General features: G+C 41.0%; 8 protein-coding genes across 8 annotated transcripts; 4 read left to right on the top strand and 4 right to left on the bottom strand.

Annotated features, from left to right (window-relative positions):
* Positions 1-149: 149 nt before the first annotated feature.
* On the top strand, positions 150-1,190 carry SAMD00019534_124790 (hypothetical protein; the record flags this gene model as incomplete). Its single annotated transcript, XM_012892276.1, has 2 exons — positions 150-463; positions 545-1,190. 2 exons carry the CDS (start codon positions 150-152, stop codon positions 1,188-1,190), a joined length of 960 nt encoding a protein of 319 aa, XP_012747730.1.
* A 70-nt stretch (positions 1,191-1,260) lies between these two features.
* Positions 1,261-2,319, bottom strand: SAMD00019534_124780 (hypothetical protein; the record flags this gene model as incomplete). Its single annotated transcript, XM_012892275.1, has 2 exons — positions 1,261-1,823; positions 1,893-2,319. 2 exons carry the CDS (start codon positions 2,317-2,319, stop codon positions 1,261-1,263), a joined length of 990 nt encoding a protein of 329 aa, XP_012747729.1.
* A 1,832-nt stretch (positions 2,320-4,151) lies between these two features.
* On the top strand, positions 4,152-5,450 carry SAMD00019534_124770 (hypothetical protein; the record flags this gene model as incomplete). Its single annotated transcript, XM_012892274.1, has 3 exons — positions 4,152-4,288; positions 4,347-4,884; positions 4,941-5,450. 3 exons carry the CDS (start codon positions 4,152-4,154, stop codon positions 5,448-5,450), a joined length of 1,185 nt encoding a protein of 394 aa, XP_012747728.1.
* Positions 5,451-5,643: 193 nt separating this feature from the next.
* Positions 5,644-7,801, bottom strand: SAMD00019534_124760 (hypothetical protein; the record flags this gene model as incomplete). Its single annotated transcript, XM_012892273.1, has 6 exons — positions 5,644-6,104; positions 6,169-7,134; positions 7,215-7,350; positions 7,408-7,486; positions 7,570-7,689; positions 7,770-7,801. 6 exons carry the CDS (start codon positions 7,799-7,801, stop codon positions 5,644-5,646), a joined length of 1,794 nt encoding a protein of 597 aa, XP_012747727.1.
* A 695-nt stretch (positions 7,802-8,496) lies between these two features.
* On the top strand, positions 8,497-9,385 carry SAMD00019534_124750 (hypothetical protein; the record flags this gene model as incomplete). Its single annotated transcript, XM_012892272.1, has 4 exons — positions 8,497-8,624; positions 8,742-8,846; positions 8,923-9,165; positions 9,244-9,385. Coding segments are annotated over 4 exons (618 nt in total), but the record flags the coding sequence as incomplete, so codon positions are not given.
* Positions 9,386-11,797: 2,412 nt separating this feature from the next.
* SAMD00019534_124740 (hypothetical protein) lies at positions 11,798-14,501 on the top strand (the record flags this gene model as incomplete). Its single annotated transcript, XM_012892271.1, has 4 exons — positions 11,798-12,791; positions 12,857-13,106; positions 13,186-13,346; positions 13,414-14,501. 4 exons carry the CDS (start codon positions 11,798-11,800, stop codon positions 14,499-14,501), a joined length of 2,493 nt encoding a protein of 830 aa, XP_012747725.1.
* Positions 14,502-14,764: 263 nt separating this feature from the next.
* SAMD00019534_124730 (hypothetical protein) lies at positions 14,765-16,124 on the bottom strand (the record flags this gene model as incomplete). Its single annotated transcript, XM_012892270.1, has 4 exons — positions 14,765-14,781; positions 14,855-15,296; positions 15,372-15,499; positions 15,581-16,124. 4 exons carry the CDS (start codon positions 16,122-16,124, stop codon positions 14,765-14,767), a joined length of 1,131 nt encoding a protein of 376 aa, XP_012747724.1.
* Positions 16,125-16,184: 60 nt separating this feature from the next.
* Positions 16,185-16,477, bottom strand: SAMD00019534_124720 (hypothetical protein; the record flags this gene model as incomplete). The annotated part of the gene is made up of 2 exons (XM_012892269.1): positions 16,185-16,222; positions 16,324-16,477. 2 exons carry the CDS (start codon positions 16,475-16,477, stop codon positions 16,185-16,187), a joined length of 192 nt encoding a protein of 63 aa, XP_012747723.1.
* Positions 16,478-17,646: the final 1,169 nt, after the last annotated feature.

The raw sequence follows: 17,646 nt of genomic DNA, 5'->3' as shown, positions 1-17,646 counted from the left end.
ACTACTGGTGTGAGGCTCTAAGGAGACACAGCATCATCATCTATCATCATAGTCGTCATTGTGATCGTCATGGAAATTTACAGATGCTTGTTTTTTGTGTCAAAGAGTTATACAGATAGATAAAAGATAGATAGATAGATAGATAAAGGATGTTGAGCAGATCAAGTGTTTGTTTGTTGATCAATGGAGTTAGATCATACTCCACTGCCGCCTCAGAGAGAGTGGTCGGATTCATTGGTCTTGGTAACATGGGTGGACACCAGGCTGCTAACCTCATCAAGAAGGGTCACAAGGTAATCGTTTACGATATCTCTCAGGACAATGTCAACAGACTCAAGGATAAGGGTGCCCTCGTCGCATCTTCCCCATCAGAGTTGGCCAAGAAAGCCGACGTCATCGTCACTATGTTGCCAGCATCCGCACATGTCAAGTCTGTCTACTGTGGTGATAATGGTATCTTCAAGTAGGTATCTCTATCTCTCTCTCTCACTCTCTCTATCCTCTATTGTGTGTACGTATTCTCACCACTTTGGCATACTACTAGGTCTATCAAGCCAGGTACTCTTCTTTTGGACTCTTCGACAATCGATCCACAGACTGCCCGTGAGGTGGCCGACATTGCTACCAAGCACAACTCGACTTTGTTGGATTGCCCAGTGTCTGGTGGCACTGGTGGTGCTGAGGCAGGAACTTTGACATTCATGGTCGGTGGCAAGGAGGCTGATTTTGAGCGCGCCAAGCCATACCTCCAGGCAATGGGCAAGAACATCGTCCACTGTGGTGACGTTGGCACTGGACAGGCTGCCAAGGTGTGCAACAACCTTGTGCTCGGTATCTCAATGGTTGGTGTCAGTGAGGCCATGAACCTTGGCGTCAAGCTTGGAATCGATCCAAAGAAGCTGGCTGGCATCTTCAACACTTCGTCTGCTCGCTGCTGGAGCAGTGAGCTGTACAACCCATGTCCAGGCGTCTTGGAAAACTCGCCTGCCTCACGTGGATACACTGGCGGCTTTGGCTCTGCCCTCATGAACAAGGATCTTGGTTTGGCTGTCGACAGCGCCAAGTCCCTCGGTGAGCCACTGCCACTGGGCACCACCGCCCACCAATTCTACACCATGATGGTCCAGAAGGGACTTGGTAACAAGGACTTCTCAGTTGCCTATGAATTCCTCCAGAAGACCAAGCAATAAAACAGGTCAACTAGCAAACAAACAACAACAAACTATTGGTACAACATTAGAATGTAGGATACAGACATCTCTACGCCCAATGATCTGATATATTCTTTGGACCTTTGATGGTCTTGATCAGTCGCTCCATGACATTCTTCTTACGTACTGGATCCTTGTACTTGCCACCAGGCTTCATTGAGAATGGGATGTTGTTGATGACTGAGCCTTGCGATGATTGATAGTTGATCTTGTTCTTGAGGAACTCGCATCGCACACGATTGTTTGTCATCTTCTCGCCAATGAGCAGCCGCACCTTCTCATTGGGCTCGCACTGCAACGCAGCGTTGAAGTAAAAGATAGCCTGTTCGTACAAGGGTATGGCTTTGGTGAAGTTGTGCACGTCATCCTCCTTGACGGCCTCTTGTGTATAGTTGATGGCCATGTCAATGTACTCTGATGACGACTCCTCAATGTTGCCGTAGGAGGACATGTCAAATGAGTCACCGGCCACCTGAGGGAATGGTACATCAGAGTTGTTGTGACTGCCAAACGTTGGTGATGATCTTATCCTCACACCCAACTCCTCAGCCCTAGATGAGTACTCTTGTTTCTTCTGATTCAAGTATAGTCTAGATTCTATATCAGTCTCCACTGGATGTTCATTGTTTGATTGAATGTTAGGTCACATGAATGAATGAGTCCAACTCAACAACAACATACATAATGATGCTTGATCCAATAGTTCAGCACAGTTATGATAACAAGCGATAGAGTCTGATATCCTGTTCTCTGACTCTGCCTTGACAGCATTGTTTGCCATTGCCAATGCATTCTGTATGAGTGTGTCCTTGGATGGCTGAGACGGGGGTGATGGGAAGGCAAACATTGGCGATGCATTGGTCGTTGGCGTTGGCATTGGTGGAGCCATCAGGTTGTACGTGGATCTCAGGTAGTCTACACGCTTAGAGTACTCTTGAATCTTTGTCTGAATGAGATCCCTTGTCTGTGCGTCTCTGGCCGTATCCAACACCTGTCTCAGATGCTCAATGGCCAGAGTGTACATTGAAACAGCCTCTTGAGTTCTATTGGCAGTGTCAAGTGCTACAGCCTTCTTCACCAATTCTAATGCCTCTTGTAATGATACCATTATTTTGTATCTATCTATGTATATGTATATATCTAATGAATAATAAATTAAATTAATGAACAACAGCAATGACACTTTTCAAAGATCTTTGTAGGGATGATCGATCAAAACAACAACAAACTTCAACGGCAACCCTTATTCTCGAGGACCTGATTCAAATAACTATTATACCAACCAGGGATAGACAATGTCCATTGTGTAAATAATGATGCTATTGAACTTCCAGATAGGAAGGATACTCAACAAACAACAACAACAACAACAACAACAACAACAACAACAACAACAACAACAACAACAACAACAACAAGGAATATTAGCCTAATCACATATTTCTATATATAAACTTGTAATCCTACATAACAGTATCAGCTGATAATGGTGTTTCCCGACCTCTCTCCGCAATCATCACACACACTCACACAAACCACAACATTGGTGAGTGGATTATTCAATAGAGAGAGAGAGAATGAATGAAACACAAACACCAATGCAGCGAACACATCGACATGACAGCAGATGAGCAGATAGAGAGAGTGAGAGAGTGTGATTACAGTGGTCTTATTAGGTTAACCTTGTGATTGTTTATGTGTCTGTGAGATAGAGAGAGACACAAAGCACGGGAAATCATCATTACATCAACATCAACAACAAGCTCAATCAAACTATTGATCAATCAATCAAATCAGAGCCAAATAACATGTTTGATTGTAATTATTAGTAATAATATTTATTTCCGCCGTGTTCCATATACACTTATCGTCATAAATAATCACCTTTATATATCTAATCACATAAATCGGTAGTGATCCTCTATCCTTCCATCAATCAATACATCCACAACATAACAACGAAATATATTGTCGAAGATATATTGAACTTATATATTTATAAATATGGATATCGATGTAACATTAGAAACAGAGAAATCTGTAGAGCCAACTGGAAATGTCCAGTTTAAAACAATGACATCAACAACAACAGCAACAGAGTCAGCCAAAAACAACAACAATGACTTGGCATCAAGTTCTGCCTCCACATCATCAACTGGCCAGAGATGCGATGATAACAAATCAATGATTGATACAAAGAACAACAAGTGTAATAATGATAGTAGTACAGCATCATTGAATGATGGACATCATAGAACAAAGTTACCAATAACAATATTACTAATGGATACATTTATATCGATGGCTGCCATATGTCCACTAGCGATCGGTGGAATATCATCAAACTTGGCATACCTATTAACTGGTATCTATGGCCTTTTGACCCTACCATTCTCATTAGTCGCCCTCTACGGTGTATATAAGTTATTATTATTTCCTTTAAAGATTGTAAGTTATAATATATCTTTGTACAAATATTAGTTACTAACCTAAATATTTAAAGTATTATTATTGGAAAGATATTATCAATACTATTAATAGAGTCAATAGTTATATTAATTGGAATATTGGCTAGATTCAATAAGGTATCAACAATTGAAACATGGTGGACTACAATAGTAATATTGATTGCAATTGGATTATTATGTGTAGTTTGGAATATATCATGTATTTTATGGACTAGACCTCTATTAATATCATTGAGAGTGGCACAACAAGAACAACATCTAAAGATGATAAAGATCAATAACTTACCAAGTAGGAAATTCCTATTAGGTGATGAGGAATCAAACAATCCCTACGAACTATCAGATAATGATCTGATAAGAGAGATATCTAGGTAAAATCAAACTTATTATTATATATTGTATCATGAATATTAACAATCAAACTTTATTCCAATTTAGGCATGGATCAACATTGGAGGATCCAGCAGTTACAATGATCAAACAGTTTAATAAGGGTCCAGATCAGTTTGTCCAAACAATAGACTCTACAACATATGACAAGTTAATCAATCTATTACATATTAGAGATGATGTGAACAAAGTAGTACTTGGTGTATTCTTAGGTGGAAGGTATGTTATTTAATTAATTTCCAACGATCAATAACTAATTATTATTTTTATATATTAGCCATCCAACCAACAAGAAGTTCCTCAATGACTATGTTAATGGATTTGAAGCATGGACTAATAAGGAGTTTGATGAGACGTTGAGGGAGTTCTTGGCGAGATTCAGATTACCAAAGGAAGCCCAACAGATTGATCGAATTATGGAATGCTTTGCTCACAAGTATGCAAGAGATAATCCAGATAGATTCTCTGATCCAGACACGGCATATCTATTGGCATTCTCTTTGATCCTGCTCAATACCGATGCTCACAATATCAATATCAAACATAAGATGTCCAAACGAGTGTTTGTACATAACAATCTCAATGAGTTGGTCAAGGGCAAGAACAGTACTGGAGGTCAACTCACTGCCGACTATCTTGGTGCACTATATGATCGTATCATAGCATCTGAGCTCAAGATTGACAGTGATACAATATTTTCAAATGCTCTGATGAAGGGTTGGCTACACAAGATGTCATCCAATCACAAGAAGCACTGGCAACGTCGTTGGTTCGTTCTAAAGAACAACTGTATATATTACTTTAGTACCAAAAAGGTAAGTCAATATCTTCATGATTGATGATCCGTACATACTCACTATCATCTTCAAAGAACGAACATCCAAAAGTAATAATACCATTGGAGGGTCTGAGACTTAGGAAGTTATCAGAACTATCTTTTGAGATACATGATGCGACTATATCAACGATCAAGTCTGTCAAGCTAACTACTAATGGACCTGTGGAGGGCAATCATCAAAAGTATATGCTCAAGGCAAGCTCACCAGAGGAAGCCAACAAATGGATGGAATCAATCGCCAGCAATATCCTTGGTAGTCCTGTGATACTGTTGATCAAGAGGAAGAAGAGAATGTTGGTGCGAAAGCATCAAGTGGAGGAGGGTGCTGTTGGCAATGGCAGTGGCAGTATCAGGAGCAAGGTGCACAGGGAGGACAGCTTCAGTGTCTTTGGTTCGTTGACTCAGCACCACGAGGATTCGCTGGGGTCCAGAGCAAGATGCAGTTCATTCGACTTTGACAGTCTAGCTCAAAGTATTGGTACCATTACTGATGACTGTCCTCCAACAACAGCTGATGGTGGAAGTGGAGGCGATGGTCGATGATAGAGAATACATTTATTTGACATTGTATTATTAATGCTTGTTTAAGTAGTTGGTTATTATTATTGATATTGATTGATTGATTGATCATATTGATGATGATGAAGATGAAGTAGATTATGTTGGCATAGAGGAGTTGTTTGGTTGTTTGGTTGGTTGGTTGGTTGGTTGATTGGTTGGACTGAGGAAATTGACTTTAGAATCCACCTTGCATGCCTCCCATCTGCTGGTTCATGCCACCACCCATGCCCATGCCTCCTTGCATGCCGCCACCCTGCATACCTCCCATCTGCTGGTTCATGCCACCACCCATTCCCATACCCATGCCCATGCCTCCTTGCATGCCCATGTTGGGACGTTGGTTCATGCCCATTGGTTGGGTGTTGATCGTCGTGCCGGCAGAGGTGATCGGACCATTGGCGGCTCTGGCGGGTGTAGACCTAATCTTTTGGTTCTGGTTATTGTTGATTGGCACCTGTTGTTGGTTGGCCTTGCCTAGGTTACTGAGATCGAACAGGTCCTTCTTTGCCCACGGATCGTTGGCAGACACTGACTTCTCTTGCTTGACATTCGATTGGAAGTCTCCAGAAGGTTGGTCGAATGGGTTAAAGTCTTGATTGTTGTTGTTGCTGGAAGAGTTGAAATCGCCAAACTCATCTAAACAATATGTGTGATGTTAGTGATTGGTCACTTTGGTGACAATGTTGTACTTGCTACTTACCCTTAGCGAATGGATCCTTAGCAGTCTGGAATCCACCAAACTGTTGCTGTGGTGGCATTTGTCCGAATTGCTGTTGCTGACCAAATTGTTGTTGCTGTGGCTGGACGAATTGTTGTTGATTGCCACCACCTCCAAATACATCGAATCCACCCTGCTGCTGTGGGTTGAATGGTTGCTGACCAAACTGGTTGTTGCCCTGAATCATTTGTTGCTGGTTGAAACCGACGTTGCCACTGTTGCCCTCGAGTGGGTCAAACACCAGGGGTGTCCTGACGGGTGGAGCTGGCTCTGAAAAGTCGATGAGGGCAGCATCGGTCTGGGGAGTCGAAAGACTGCCACCACTGGCTGCTCTGGGTCTTGAGCGCGTGGACGATTGTTGGTCGTCAAAGGCGTCGTTTGTTCGGCTGCCGCCAGCCGAGGAGATTCTGTCGTCTCTGGTGGATCCTCGCGGATTTCCACCATTGCCAAATCGGTTGCTGTCGCGATCGCCAAATCTGTCGCCACCACCGCCGCCACCGGATCTCATGTTCCTGCTGTTGTTACCAGAGTCCGACTCGTCATCATGGCCACCATGGATATATGGGTTGGGCTCTTGTCCGCCGCTGCCAAAGCTGTTTCTTCTGCCGCCGCTGCCACCATAGGAGTCGTTGTCTCTGCCGTAGGGTGAGTCACGGTTGCTGCTGCCGCCATAGGAGTCTCCTCTGTCACGACCGTATGGCGAGTCACGGCTACCTCCTCCTCCGTATGAGTCGCGGTTGCCACCGTAAGAGTCACCGCCGCCACCGCCACCACCTCTGCCATAAGTGTCTCTTCCGTAGGGGTCAGAGTCGCCTCCGTATCCGCCACCATAGCCATCATTTCCAATTCCTACATATTTGTTCTGGTTGGTCTTTGCCTTGTCTCTCTCCTCCTTAATCTTCTTGTCATCATGCAGCAGATCATATACCTGCTTTGCTCTCTCACGAACTATATAGTATGATAAACATTGTTTGTTAGTGATGTGATTGCATTGATTCATTCATATGATTGTTATTACAACAACATACCACTCATGCCAACATCCTTCTCATCCTCGATATATTGGAACTCTTGTAGAGTCTTTATCTCCATTGCGTGATGTCTGCAATCTCTGATGACCTGTGCTGAACCATTCTTGACCAAGTAATCAATCAAGAGCAATGACTAAGAGTTGATAGTGTTAGGGTGGTGATGTTGATGGTGGTGAGTGGTAGTACTAACCTTGTAGACATGTCTCCAGTATTTACCAGGATCGTTGATCCTCTTCCAGATGACACCCATGATCACTGGGAAACACTCACTATAGGTATTGTGTATTTGTTAGCAATGTTCAATTGAGACACACCATGTGGCACACAACAGAAGACAATACAAGAGACATACTATCTATAAGACTCCCTTGAGATCTCCTGCATCTGAGTACCAGTTGGACCCCATTTATCATTGGACGTAGCATCTCTAACCTTTCTCTCAATCTCTGGTGTGTTTAACACTGCGTCCTTGCTGTTGTTTGGTACAGAAATAGATGTTAGACAACATAATAATATATTAAAAAGTTGTCAATACATATATGTATGCCTTACCCTTTCTTGACATATGTTTTCAGAGCATCCATGTTCATAGCTTACTAAAAGGTGATTTGTTGTTCTCAGTAGCTTTGTATGCTGAAGAGTACACTGTGGGTTTAAAATACAACAACAAGACTCTATCTATCTGTGTTTTGAAGAATCTATTTGACCAAGTCTGATGTTATGTTTATATTTAATGTTTTGACTAATATATATATATCTTCTTCTACTTCTCTCTCTCTCTATCTATCTATCTCACTCAATCTAATAGACTCTCTATTGAACAACAACAACAAAACACATTCCAACAACCCTTAGGGCAGGTCAACTTCTGATGCACTCAGTTGACCCACGTAGCACCCCTCAAGTGTGAACAATCATACACAAAAAATTGACTTTTTGGTGTTGTTCATCAATCCATTGATTATTCGGAATGAACCTGGGTAGAATGTACTGTGGTTATGATAAAGAATACCTTTAGTACATAGTTGTTGTTGGAATAAAGATACAGTTAATAACTGTTGGTAAACAATATCGATAACATTTGACATCAATGATAAAACAATCAATAACTTGCATTTTGAACTTCGGTTATTTTTCTGAATTGGAGGTCAACAACACCCAGCCAAAAAATGGTGTGAATGAAAACGAGAGATCACTTTGAATCACAGACCATTCGATTAAACATCGTTTTCGAAACAATACAATCACATAAATATACACATATATATAAAAATACAGAATGGATGAAATCACTAGACTGTATCAGATAAAGAGGACTCTCTTACAGATGTTGGCTGATCGTGGTTATATGATCACTTCATCAGAGTTGGAGGAGGGCAAAGATGAGTTCAAGAGAGGCTTTGATGGGTATGACATCTTTATCATTCATTCATTCATTCATTCAATAGGAATAATATACATGTTGTCTAGAGTCTAATATCATGATGAACTACCCAATCAATCAATCACAATCAATCAAACTAGACGTGAGAAGTTAGACTCTGTATTTAATAAGAAGGAGGATGCTATGGATAAGATATTCATCTTCTTCCCTAAAGACCCAAAGGTCGGACTTGGTCCAATTAAAGAGTATGTTGTTGTCAACAACCAACACATGTTGGAACCTACCCTAACATGAGATCATCATCAACTTCTATCTATTTAGATATGTAAAGAAGATGAAGGATTTGAGTGTGTCTAGAGCGATCATTGTCGTACAACAGGCAATGACACCATTTGCCAAGCAAGCATTGGCAGAGGTATCACAGAACCGTGATGAGGAGTCAAAGAAGATGATCCTGGAGCACTTTAACGAGGCTGAACTACTTGTCAATATCACACATCATCAGTTGGTCCCCAAACACATCCTGCTGACCAAGGAAGAGAAGCATGAACTACTTACAAGATAGTAAGTTACACCTAACATCATCATTATCACAGTGATGCAATCACTAACTCTCTCTCTCTCTCTCACTTGTGTAAACAGCAAAATGAAGGAGACACAACTGCCACGTATTCAGATCAATGATCCAGTGTCTAGATACTTTGGACTGCAGAGAGGAAACGTTGTAAAGATCGTTAGACCATCAGAGACTGCTGGAAGATATATTACATACAGGTTGGTGGTCTAAGATGTTGACATTATTGGTGTTAAATCAACGAATGAATGAATGAATGAACGAATGAACGAACAGATGACGAATGACCATGATAAATCGAAACACAGGATCATCATCATCACAAGCGTATACGATCACCTGACGATCAGGTCCATCAATAATAACATCATCATCATCCACTCAAGGCGAGTTGATTTATTACCGACACTTGGCTATCCAGCCATCCTCCTTTGTCATTATAATATTTATTTAATGACGGAACCAGCGAGATTCATCGTGTTTGTTATAGGCCAAATCCGTATTGGCAAAGACGACTGTGATTGATCCAATCAGTTGGGACGTCGTTCCGGATTGACCCCATGTCAACATATCTGTTTGGGTAAGATAGATATGTTGCAGGGAGGTGAAGGAGGAGGATGTTGACAATCCCTCCAACACTGTTTGGTTCCACTTGGCATTTTGTTGAATGTAATCCTGATGATCATAGAGCTCTTGGATGCTTTTAAGTGTTACAAGGTGCTTCAGGGAAGCCATCAGTTGCAAAAGTGGAGGTTCCTCTGCAAAGTAACATAGTGAGATATCCAGGTATTGAATATTGCTCTGGGAGCCTTCAAGACAGAGCGCCAACTGTCGGACCAGCTGGTCATTCAACGAGTCCACCAACGTCAAGTGCATAAGGTGTCTGTTTGTTGCCAAGCTACTGAGAAATTCAAAGTCGCAGAGACCTGTGTGCACCAGGCTCAACTTGTTAAGTCTTGTGTTTTTGATCGCCTGTCCCAAAGAAGTCTGTGCCAGTCGCTTCATTGGGAAGGGCAACATGTCATCACCTTGGAACTTATACTCTGTGATCCAGAGTGAGCGGAGGAAAGTGTTTGAAGCGAGTACAGTGAATGCCACTTCATAGCTGTTGGATATCTCATCCTGGTGAACCACTCTTGTTAGCCAGACCTTGAGTGAAAGTAGTCTTTTGCAACTGAAAGCCGTTGCAAGGCTCTGATGATCAATGGCCTTATACTTGATTGTCACAGATTCCAGTGTGTCAATTWACAAAGAGATGTTGGAACGATAAAGCAAAGTGAATGAAGCCAACGTAGGAGTTTAAGAACAACCTTTCCTTTTTYCATATTGAAGTCAATAGTCAGTCGTTGTACAGCCATCTTTGTAATAAGTTGACAATCATCATAAACATCAAAGTTGTACATAGTTAGTCTACGTATTCTTAGTGCATTCTCTCTTTGATGTTTGGCGAGCACTGAAAGGTCGTCTTGAACATAAAGGTCAATTACAATATTATTGTCAATATTGAATATTGATGACTTTAGCAACAACAACAATGAGTAGTCAAATGTCAATGTGTTGGCCAATTGTAGATTTGAAGGTAGGTATTTGATTCGTGAGAGGTTGGGAGAAGCCTTAATCATTGTCTCCACAGACTTGTAATCTAATGATTGACAATATTGAGTTGAAGGCACAGTGATCCTAATGTATTTTGTAGCTATCATCACCATATTGTATAGACGAGGAAAGGTATCTGATCTGTTCTTCCATTGTGCATGTGTTATTTCAAACTTGATCGAGTCCAATATATATTGAAACCAAGTAGTGTTGACCAGTGCATAGTATGGTAGGTTGGTTGGCAATACTTCATCTTCATAACCACATGTAGTTCGATTGTTGTGTTGATGATGGGCCAGGAGACATTGAATAATCTTTCTATGGAGTATTAATGGTAGATAATTGGACATGGATAGTAATTGTTAGCTTGTAGTTATATATCTAATTGGTTGGATATTAGTTTTATTGTGAACAACCTTTTGGAAACAATTTTGAATGATTATAATTTATTTTAATTTTTATTTATAATAAATAGTTTTTTGCTAGTTGAGTTTTGGGGGTTGTTTGATTCGTTTTTTGGCCGCGCTACTTTTTTGATTAGATGCAAAAAAATATCTAAATTCGATTAGTCTTCCAAGAGATAGAGAATTATAGATACACACATACATACACAGAAATAATAATAGTAATATGATATCATCAAGGTCAGATTTTGATAATAATAATAATAATAACAACAACAACAATATGATATCACCTCAAGCGCCTCATCATGATACAGGTGGCACAACTAGAGTACTTAATCAAATAAAGGTTGATGGTGATGTCACAACGACAACTACGACGACGACAAATCATGATCTCTCAACGTCATCATCATTGATAGATTTGGAACTATTCCTAAGTCAACCACCAATGATGATGGCAGTATCTCATGAACCATCAATACTCTTTCAACCACAAGATGTCGAGTTGGATCACCACCATCATCACCAGCATCATCATCAACAATATAATGGTGCTTCACTATTTAATGATGACCAACAACATCAACAACATATAGATAATAATAATAACTACTTTGACATGGGATTCTTTGGTGATCATGATCCATCACTGTCTCCATCGACCTCCATGTCATCACCACCATCATCGTCAGGTGTGGCATCATCAGATGGCAATGAATTGACATTTGAACAACAGCTTCAACAGCAATGGAGTGATTCAAATGATTATCTCTTGTCAATACCTCCTGAAACATCTATCCAACAACCACAACAACATCAACTTGTTTCATCTGGACCCTCAGATCAATATATCTTGTACACTACCGACAACAACAACAACTTCAATGAGCAATACACACAACAATATCCTCAACAACAACAACAACATCAGATGATGCCTCCACCTCCTCCTCTTCAACAATTTGAACATCCTGTACACAACACCACCATGCCTGCCATACCATCACCAACACCATCACCATTATCACCATTACCACCTCTACAAACATCAACAACATCAACATCCAGTACATCAACAACATCAACAGCAATAATACCAACAACTACACCAATTGGTATAGGTGGCAATAGTAATATACAATCACAGTCTGAGGCACTAAAGGCATCACCATTCACATTCCATTGTACACCTACATTCTATGCATCCAAGAAGAGCAACAAGATTGGTGTATTCCTGTACCATATGGCTGAGCCCAACCGTGTCTGTCGCAATCATCCCCATCTGCGACTACAACTCGAATCGACATTTCCTCATTGGGTGCCAAGCACATTCACTCGCAAGGACAACAAACAGAACATTGATAGCATTGCATCCAAACAATTTGGTACACTACACACTGTGATGAAGGAAGGTGAGGCACTCTTTGGTCCAGTCAGCATTCTAAAGACAGGCACCTATCATCTAAAGTGTTCAGTCGTGCCTTCACCCGTGCCCAGCCCCGAGGAGCGTGTCTTCAGAGACTTTAGTTTCACATTCAAGCTCTACTTCTATGGACAGCCCACAAAGAAGAAGGTTGAGGACTCTGTCGATGATCCCAATAGCTTGTCATCAAGTATGTATCATCCCATAGAGATTCAATTGACATTATCAAACAAATACTAACCAAACATTTATTAGTATCGGACATCAATGTCAGACCGAATGAGACATTGTTGGAATATGTGTCATGTCTTCAAGAGACTGGCGCAAGGTGGCCAGAGTTGGATAAGATCTATGAACACTTTTCCATAACATATGCCAAACATCCAATGGTTGTTGCTGACCTGATGATCGAGCAAAGCATTGGATCAACATACACTGGTAACAATGCCATGGCCAACGATCAGATGGACAACTCATTGGCATTGCACTTCTCACCTGCAAACCTGTATGTTAATCATGGTACCCTCTCTGGGTTACGATTGAATGATTGACTGACCAACAATCCTACGCACTCATCATAATAGATTCAAAGTTAGTTACCTCAAGTCTGCAATATACCGAATACAGAAGAACTACACTGCATCCAAGCTTCATCTGGACACATGTGATTTCTTGGCCAAGAAGATAGGCTTGTCTGATCTTCACAAGGCACAGTATCATTTCAACATGGCAGCACATGAATATGGTAAGACTTCAACCATTTAAACAATCAATCAATCAACTAACCTTGATTTCCACAGACTTCCTAATAGTGCAACGATCACAAAAGGGCAACAATTTCAATAATAGTACTCAACTGAGAGAGCAGATTGTTAGTAGGTTTAAACTGGCAGCAGATCATTATGCAAAGGATTCCAACGCTCGTAGTGTGAATGGCACATTTAGATCATACATCAGAATGACTCAGACCATATTGGCATCACTGTCCAATGCATTGGAGTCTGATCTGGATCGCGCCGAGTCATTCCTCAACAACATCATGCCCACCATCCAGATGCACGACTTTACCAGACGCACTCAAACACATCTAATGTTCACCAAGGTGGATCTGATGCTGGCTCGATCACACAGTGCCTTTGGACGCAATGACTACCTGTCATTCCATCATCTGGAGGAGTGCTTCAAGTTGGTCAGTCAGTCCGATCGCTTTGCAAGCGAGCTTGGATTCAAGAATGAGATGAAGTACATTCAAGATAGGTTCAACAAGCTAATGTCATTTCCAAGCGAGTCATTCGTTAAAGCTCTCACCGGAACTAATGTACTGCGTGCTCCATCACACCGAGCATCATCCCAAACATCATATCAGCCAAAGTTGATCCAATCACAACAAAATAGACAATCAAATCAAAATCAATCACAACAACAACAACAGCAACATCAATCACAAAATCAACCAACACAACAACAGCTTACCAGCCCACAATTCAACATACTTATTGGATCACTATTGTTGGAACATCAGATGAATAACATGATCAGTAACAACATACCAATACCAACAATTGTGAACAACGACACCAACAACAACACAATGATGACAAGCAATACTAGAGTTGCCACTTCAACGCTGGTCAGCCCTGATGTCATCAAGAACCTTCTAAACCAACGTCAACTACTCATCAGCAGTACCAATCAATCACCACCTGTAAATACCTCAATCAATTCTGTACCAAACGTCCAATCACCTGACATCATGGCAAATCAACACTTGTATCCTCAAACAAACGTGGATACAGACAATTATGCCGAGCAACAATTATCTCAATCCATCACATCTACATCAGTATCATCATCTTCTTTATCCAACTCCTCACATCTGATGTTTGGATACACTTCCTAGGAAAATGCCAGAGATTATACCAATAATACAGGTATCGCCCTGAATAGACGTGGTTGGTTTACAACTAATTCGCTCTCAATCAATCATACCAATCATTTGGACTGGAGTTTGATTCCAAGACAACACTTCATCATCATTTGAATTCAATCGTTATACTTAATCTTTATTTGTTTGTTTGTTTGCACGACGTGGAACATTGGTCGTCTCAGTGCATGTTGGTTTGTTGTTGGTTGGGCGAAGGAAAACGATTGGAGGGAAGAAGATTAATTCTTGATGAATGCTAAATTTTGATTGAATAAACATTGTGGTTAGTTATTTAGATATATCAATGCTAAACAGTAGACTATACATACCAGCATTATGTCTGGCTTGATCTGTGGTTATCACACTGCAGTACTTGCCCTCACTGTCAAAGGAGTTGTCATTCTGTACCTTGCCAAGAGGGGTGAAGCCAGGAACTGTAATGTAGAAACAGATATTCTTGTTTGCTGGAATCCAGAAGTATATCATGCTGTTCTGAGTGGTGTCAAATGGCCAAACCTTGGGACCGCCAGGGGTATAGCTAAAGTCCGCATGGTAGGCAGTGATGTCTGCAACCTTCTCAGACATCAATCCGTTCTTTGACGTGCTGTCGTCGAAAGCATTAAGGAATGACTTGAACACTTTGTTCATACCAAGATGAGCATCAGTGAACGAAGTGGTTACTAATGTAGGGGGGCAGTACTTGGATGTGTAGACTCCAAACTTGTTGTCTCCAGTGTTGTAGGTTGGAACGTTGTTTGTAGGACCATCTGACTAAGTAATGGAGTGATCACCTTGAGCCAGACCAAGGAATTGATAATATCCAGTGACCCTAGTGAGTTCCTTTACTAGGGTACCATTTGCCTTTCTGAGTGTCATCTTGAGTGGACCGAAGGGCTTGGTCTTGTCCAGCTTGCCATCGAATGCAGTCGTGTCATCCCAAACCAATCCACTGATCTTCATTCCCTTTACCATTGCTAGAATGATTGATTGATTGATGATTTGAGAATAGAGTCAGAAGTTTGAAATCGGCTAGATCTACTCTGTGCTATACGTACCAGCACGATGATAGGTGCTATCCTTGTCAATGGTCAGGCATTCCTTGCCAGTACTGTCAAAGGTGTTGTCATTCTGAACCTTGCAAAGTGGTTCATAACCGGTGGATGTGATGTAGTAGCAGACCGCCTTGTTGGCTGGAATGTAGAAGTACATCAAATCTGACAGTAATTCGAAGGTATAAACTTTGGGACCACCATCGGTATAGCTGAAAGATGCGTTGCAGTGGAGAGTTTGGAGGCTGTAGGCAAGGAGACCATTCTGGACTTTGCTGTCATCGAATGCAGAGAGATATGCCTTGAAGACCTTATTCATGCCGAGATGAGCATCATTAATATTATCATTGGCAGCCACTGTCAGACAAAACTTGTATGTGTAGACTGCGAACTTGTTGTCACCAGCGTTGTAGGTGGGGGCATAGTCTGTAGCAGCGGGGGACTCGGTGATACAGTAGTCACCAGCATCCAGACCTCGGAATTGATAATCACCAGTGGCTGCTGCAATTTCCTTCACCTTTGAGCCGTCCGACTTCTTACTGAGAGTCATCTTGACTGGACCGTATGGCTTGGTCTTGTCAAGCTTGCCATTGAATGCAGTCGTGTCATTTCAAATGAATCCGCTGATCTTCGTTGCCTTGACAATTGCTAAGAATTATTGATTGATTGATCAATTGATCGATTTATTGATTGATTGATTGTTTGATTGAATTAGTGGTTGTCATTTGTTCACAGACTAAATTACATACCAGCACGATAATAGTTGCCATCCTTGTCAATCGTCTGGCAGGACTTGCCAGTACTGTCGAAGGCGTTGTCATTTTGCACCTTGCCAAGTGGTACGTATCCGGTAGAGGTGATGTAGAAGCAGACGGTCTTGTTGACTGGAACGTAGAAGTACATTAAATCAGCAAGTCATTGATAGGTGTACACCTTGGGACCGCCAGCGATATAGCTGAAGGACGCGTTGAAGTGTAGGTGTGTGGCAGCTCTGGTCTGGTGCCCTCCAACAATCATTCCAATCGCTGCGCGATTTTCATTCTTCATCCTTTACTCTACTATTAGTATTATTTATTAAATTGTTAATATTAATTTTAATAATTATTTTTATTAAGGGTTGGGTATTAAAAAAAAAGAGAGAGAGAGGGAGGGAGGCTGTGGTGAAGATATTTTTAAAATAATAAAATAATAATATTAAAATACTCTTCACCAATCCTTCCCTTCCTCCCTGGAACAAAAATGAAGGGAGAGGTATTAAACATCTGGAAAAAATATTAATATTAAAAAAGTCTTCACCAGTCCTTCCCTTCCTCCCTGGTTATAATTGTTAAGGGGAGAGTATTGATAATGATGGTAGTAGGGATGGAGGGAGTGTGTGGTGAAGATTGTATAAATATTTATACAGATACATCAGATGATGGCACCTTATAAACTGTAACAAGGATAAAAAAAATATAATATGCAGTATAGATATAAATGATTGACGAACTTATCGATTTCCTGAACCAGATTGATTCTATCAATAAACAAAGAGAGGAACTTGAAATCCAAATGAAGGAGAAAATAGAGGAAGTTGATTGTTGTCAAGGGACTTTGTCTAGTTTTGAGGAACAACGAAATAGATTTATCCACAGTAGTGACCGAGAGGAGAGACAACATTTGCCAATATTACATCATTGTATTATAGAATTTGGTAGTTCTTAAATAGTTGATTACTTTCCCATTTGATGCTATCATACTACCAAATTCTATAATACATCATTATAACGTCCGTCGTTAACTATCTCTTACGTATTTCTTTCTACCATACCACCAGTCACCTTTTTTGCTTTCTTTGTGCAACAATATGATGTGTGGCTCTCAGCTCTGCAATCTGGATAACCCTCAACAAACCTTCGAATTTTATGATGGTCCTCCTTCACCTATCTATGGTCGTGGTGATAGCGTCATCGGCATCGGTTTTGCATACGCTAACTATACAGGAGGATTCACTTCTCTGAATGTCAGAGTTGAATGCGTTACGACTGCTCTATCATTCCCCCCTCTACTAACATGTGATGGCAGCAGTTTTT

Source organism: Acytostelium subglobosum (assembly GCF_000787575.1).
Source record: "Acytostelium subglobosum LB1 DNA, scaffold: scaffold44, whole genome shotgun sequence".
Lineage (NCBI taxonomy): Eukaryota > Evosea > Eumycetozoa > Acytosteliales > Acytosteliaceae > Acytostelium > Acytostelium subglobosum.
The sequence above is the reverse complement of the archived record's forward strand: the minus strand, read 5'-3'. Positions and strand labels throughout refer to the sequence as shown.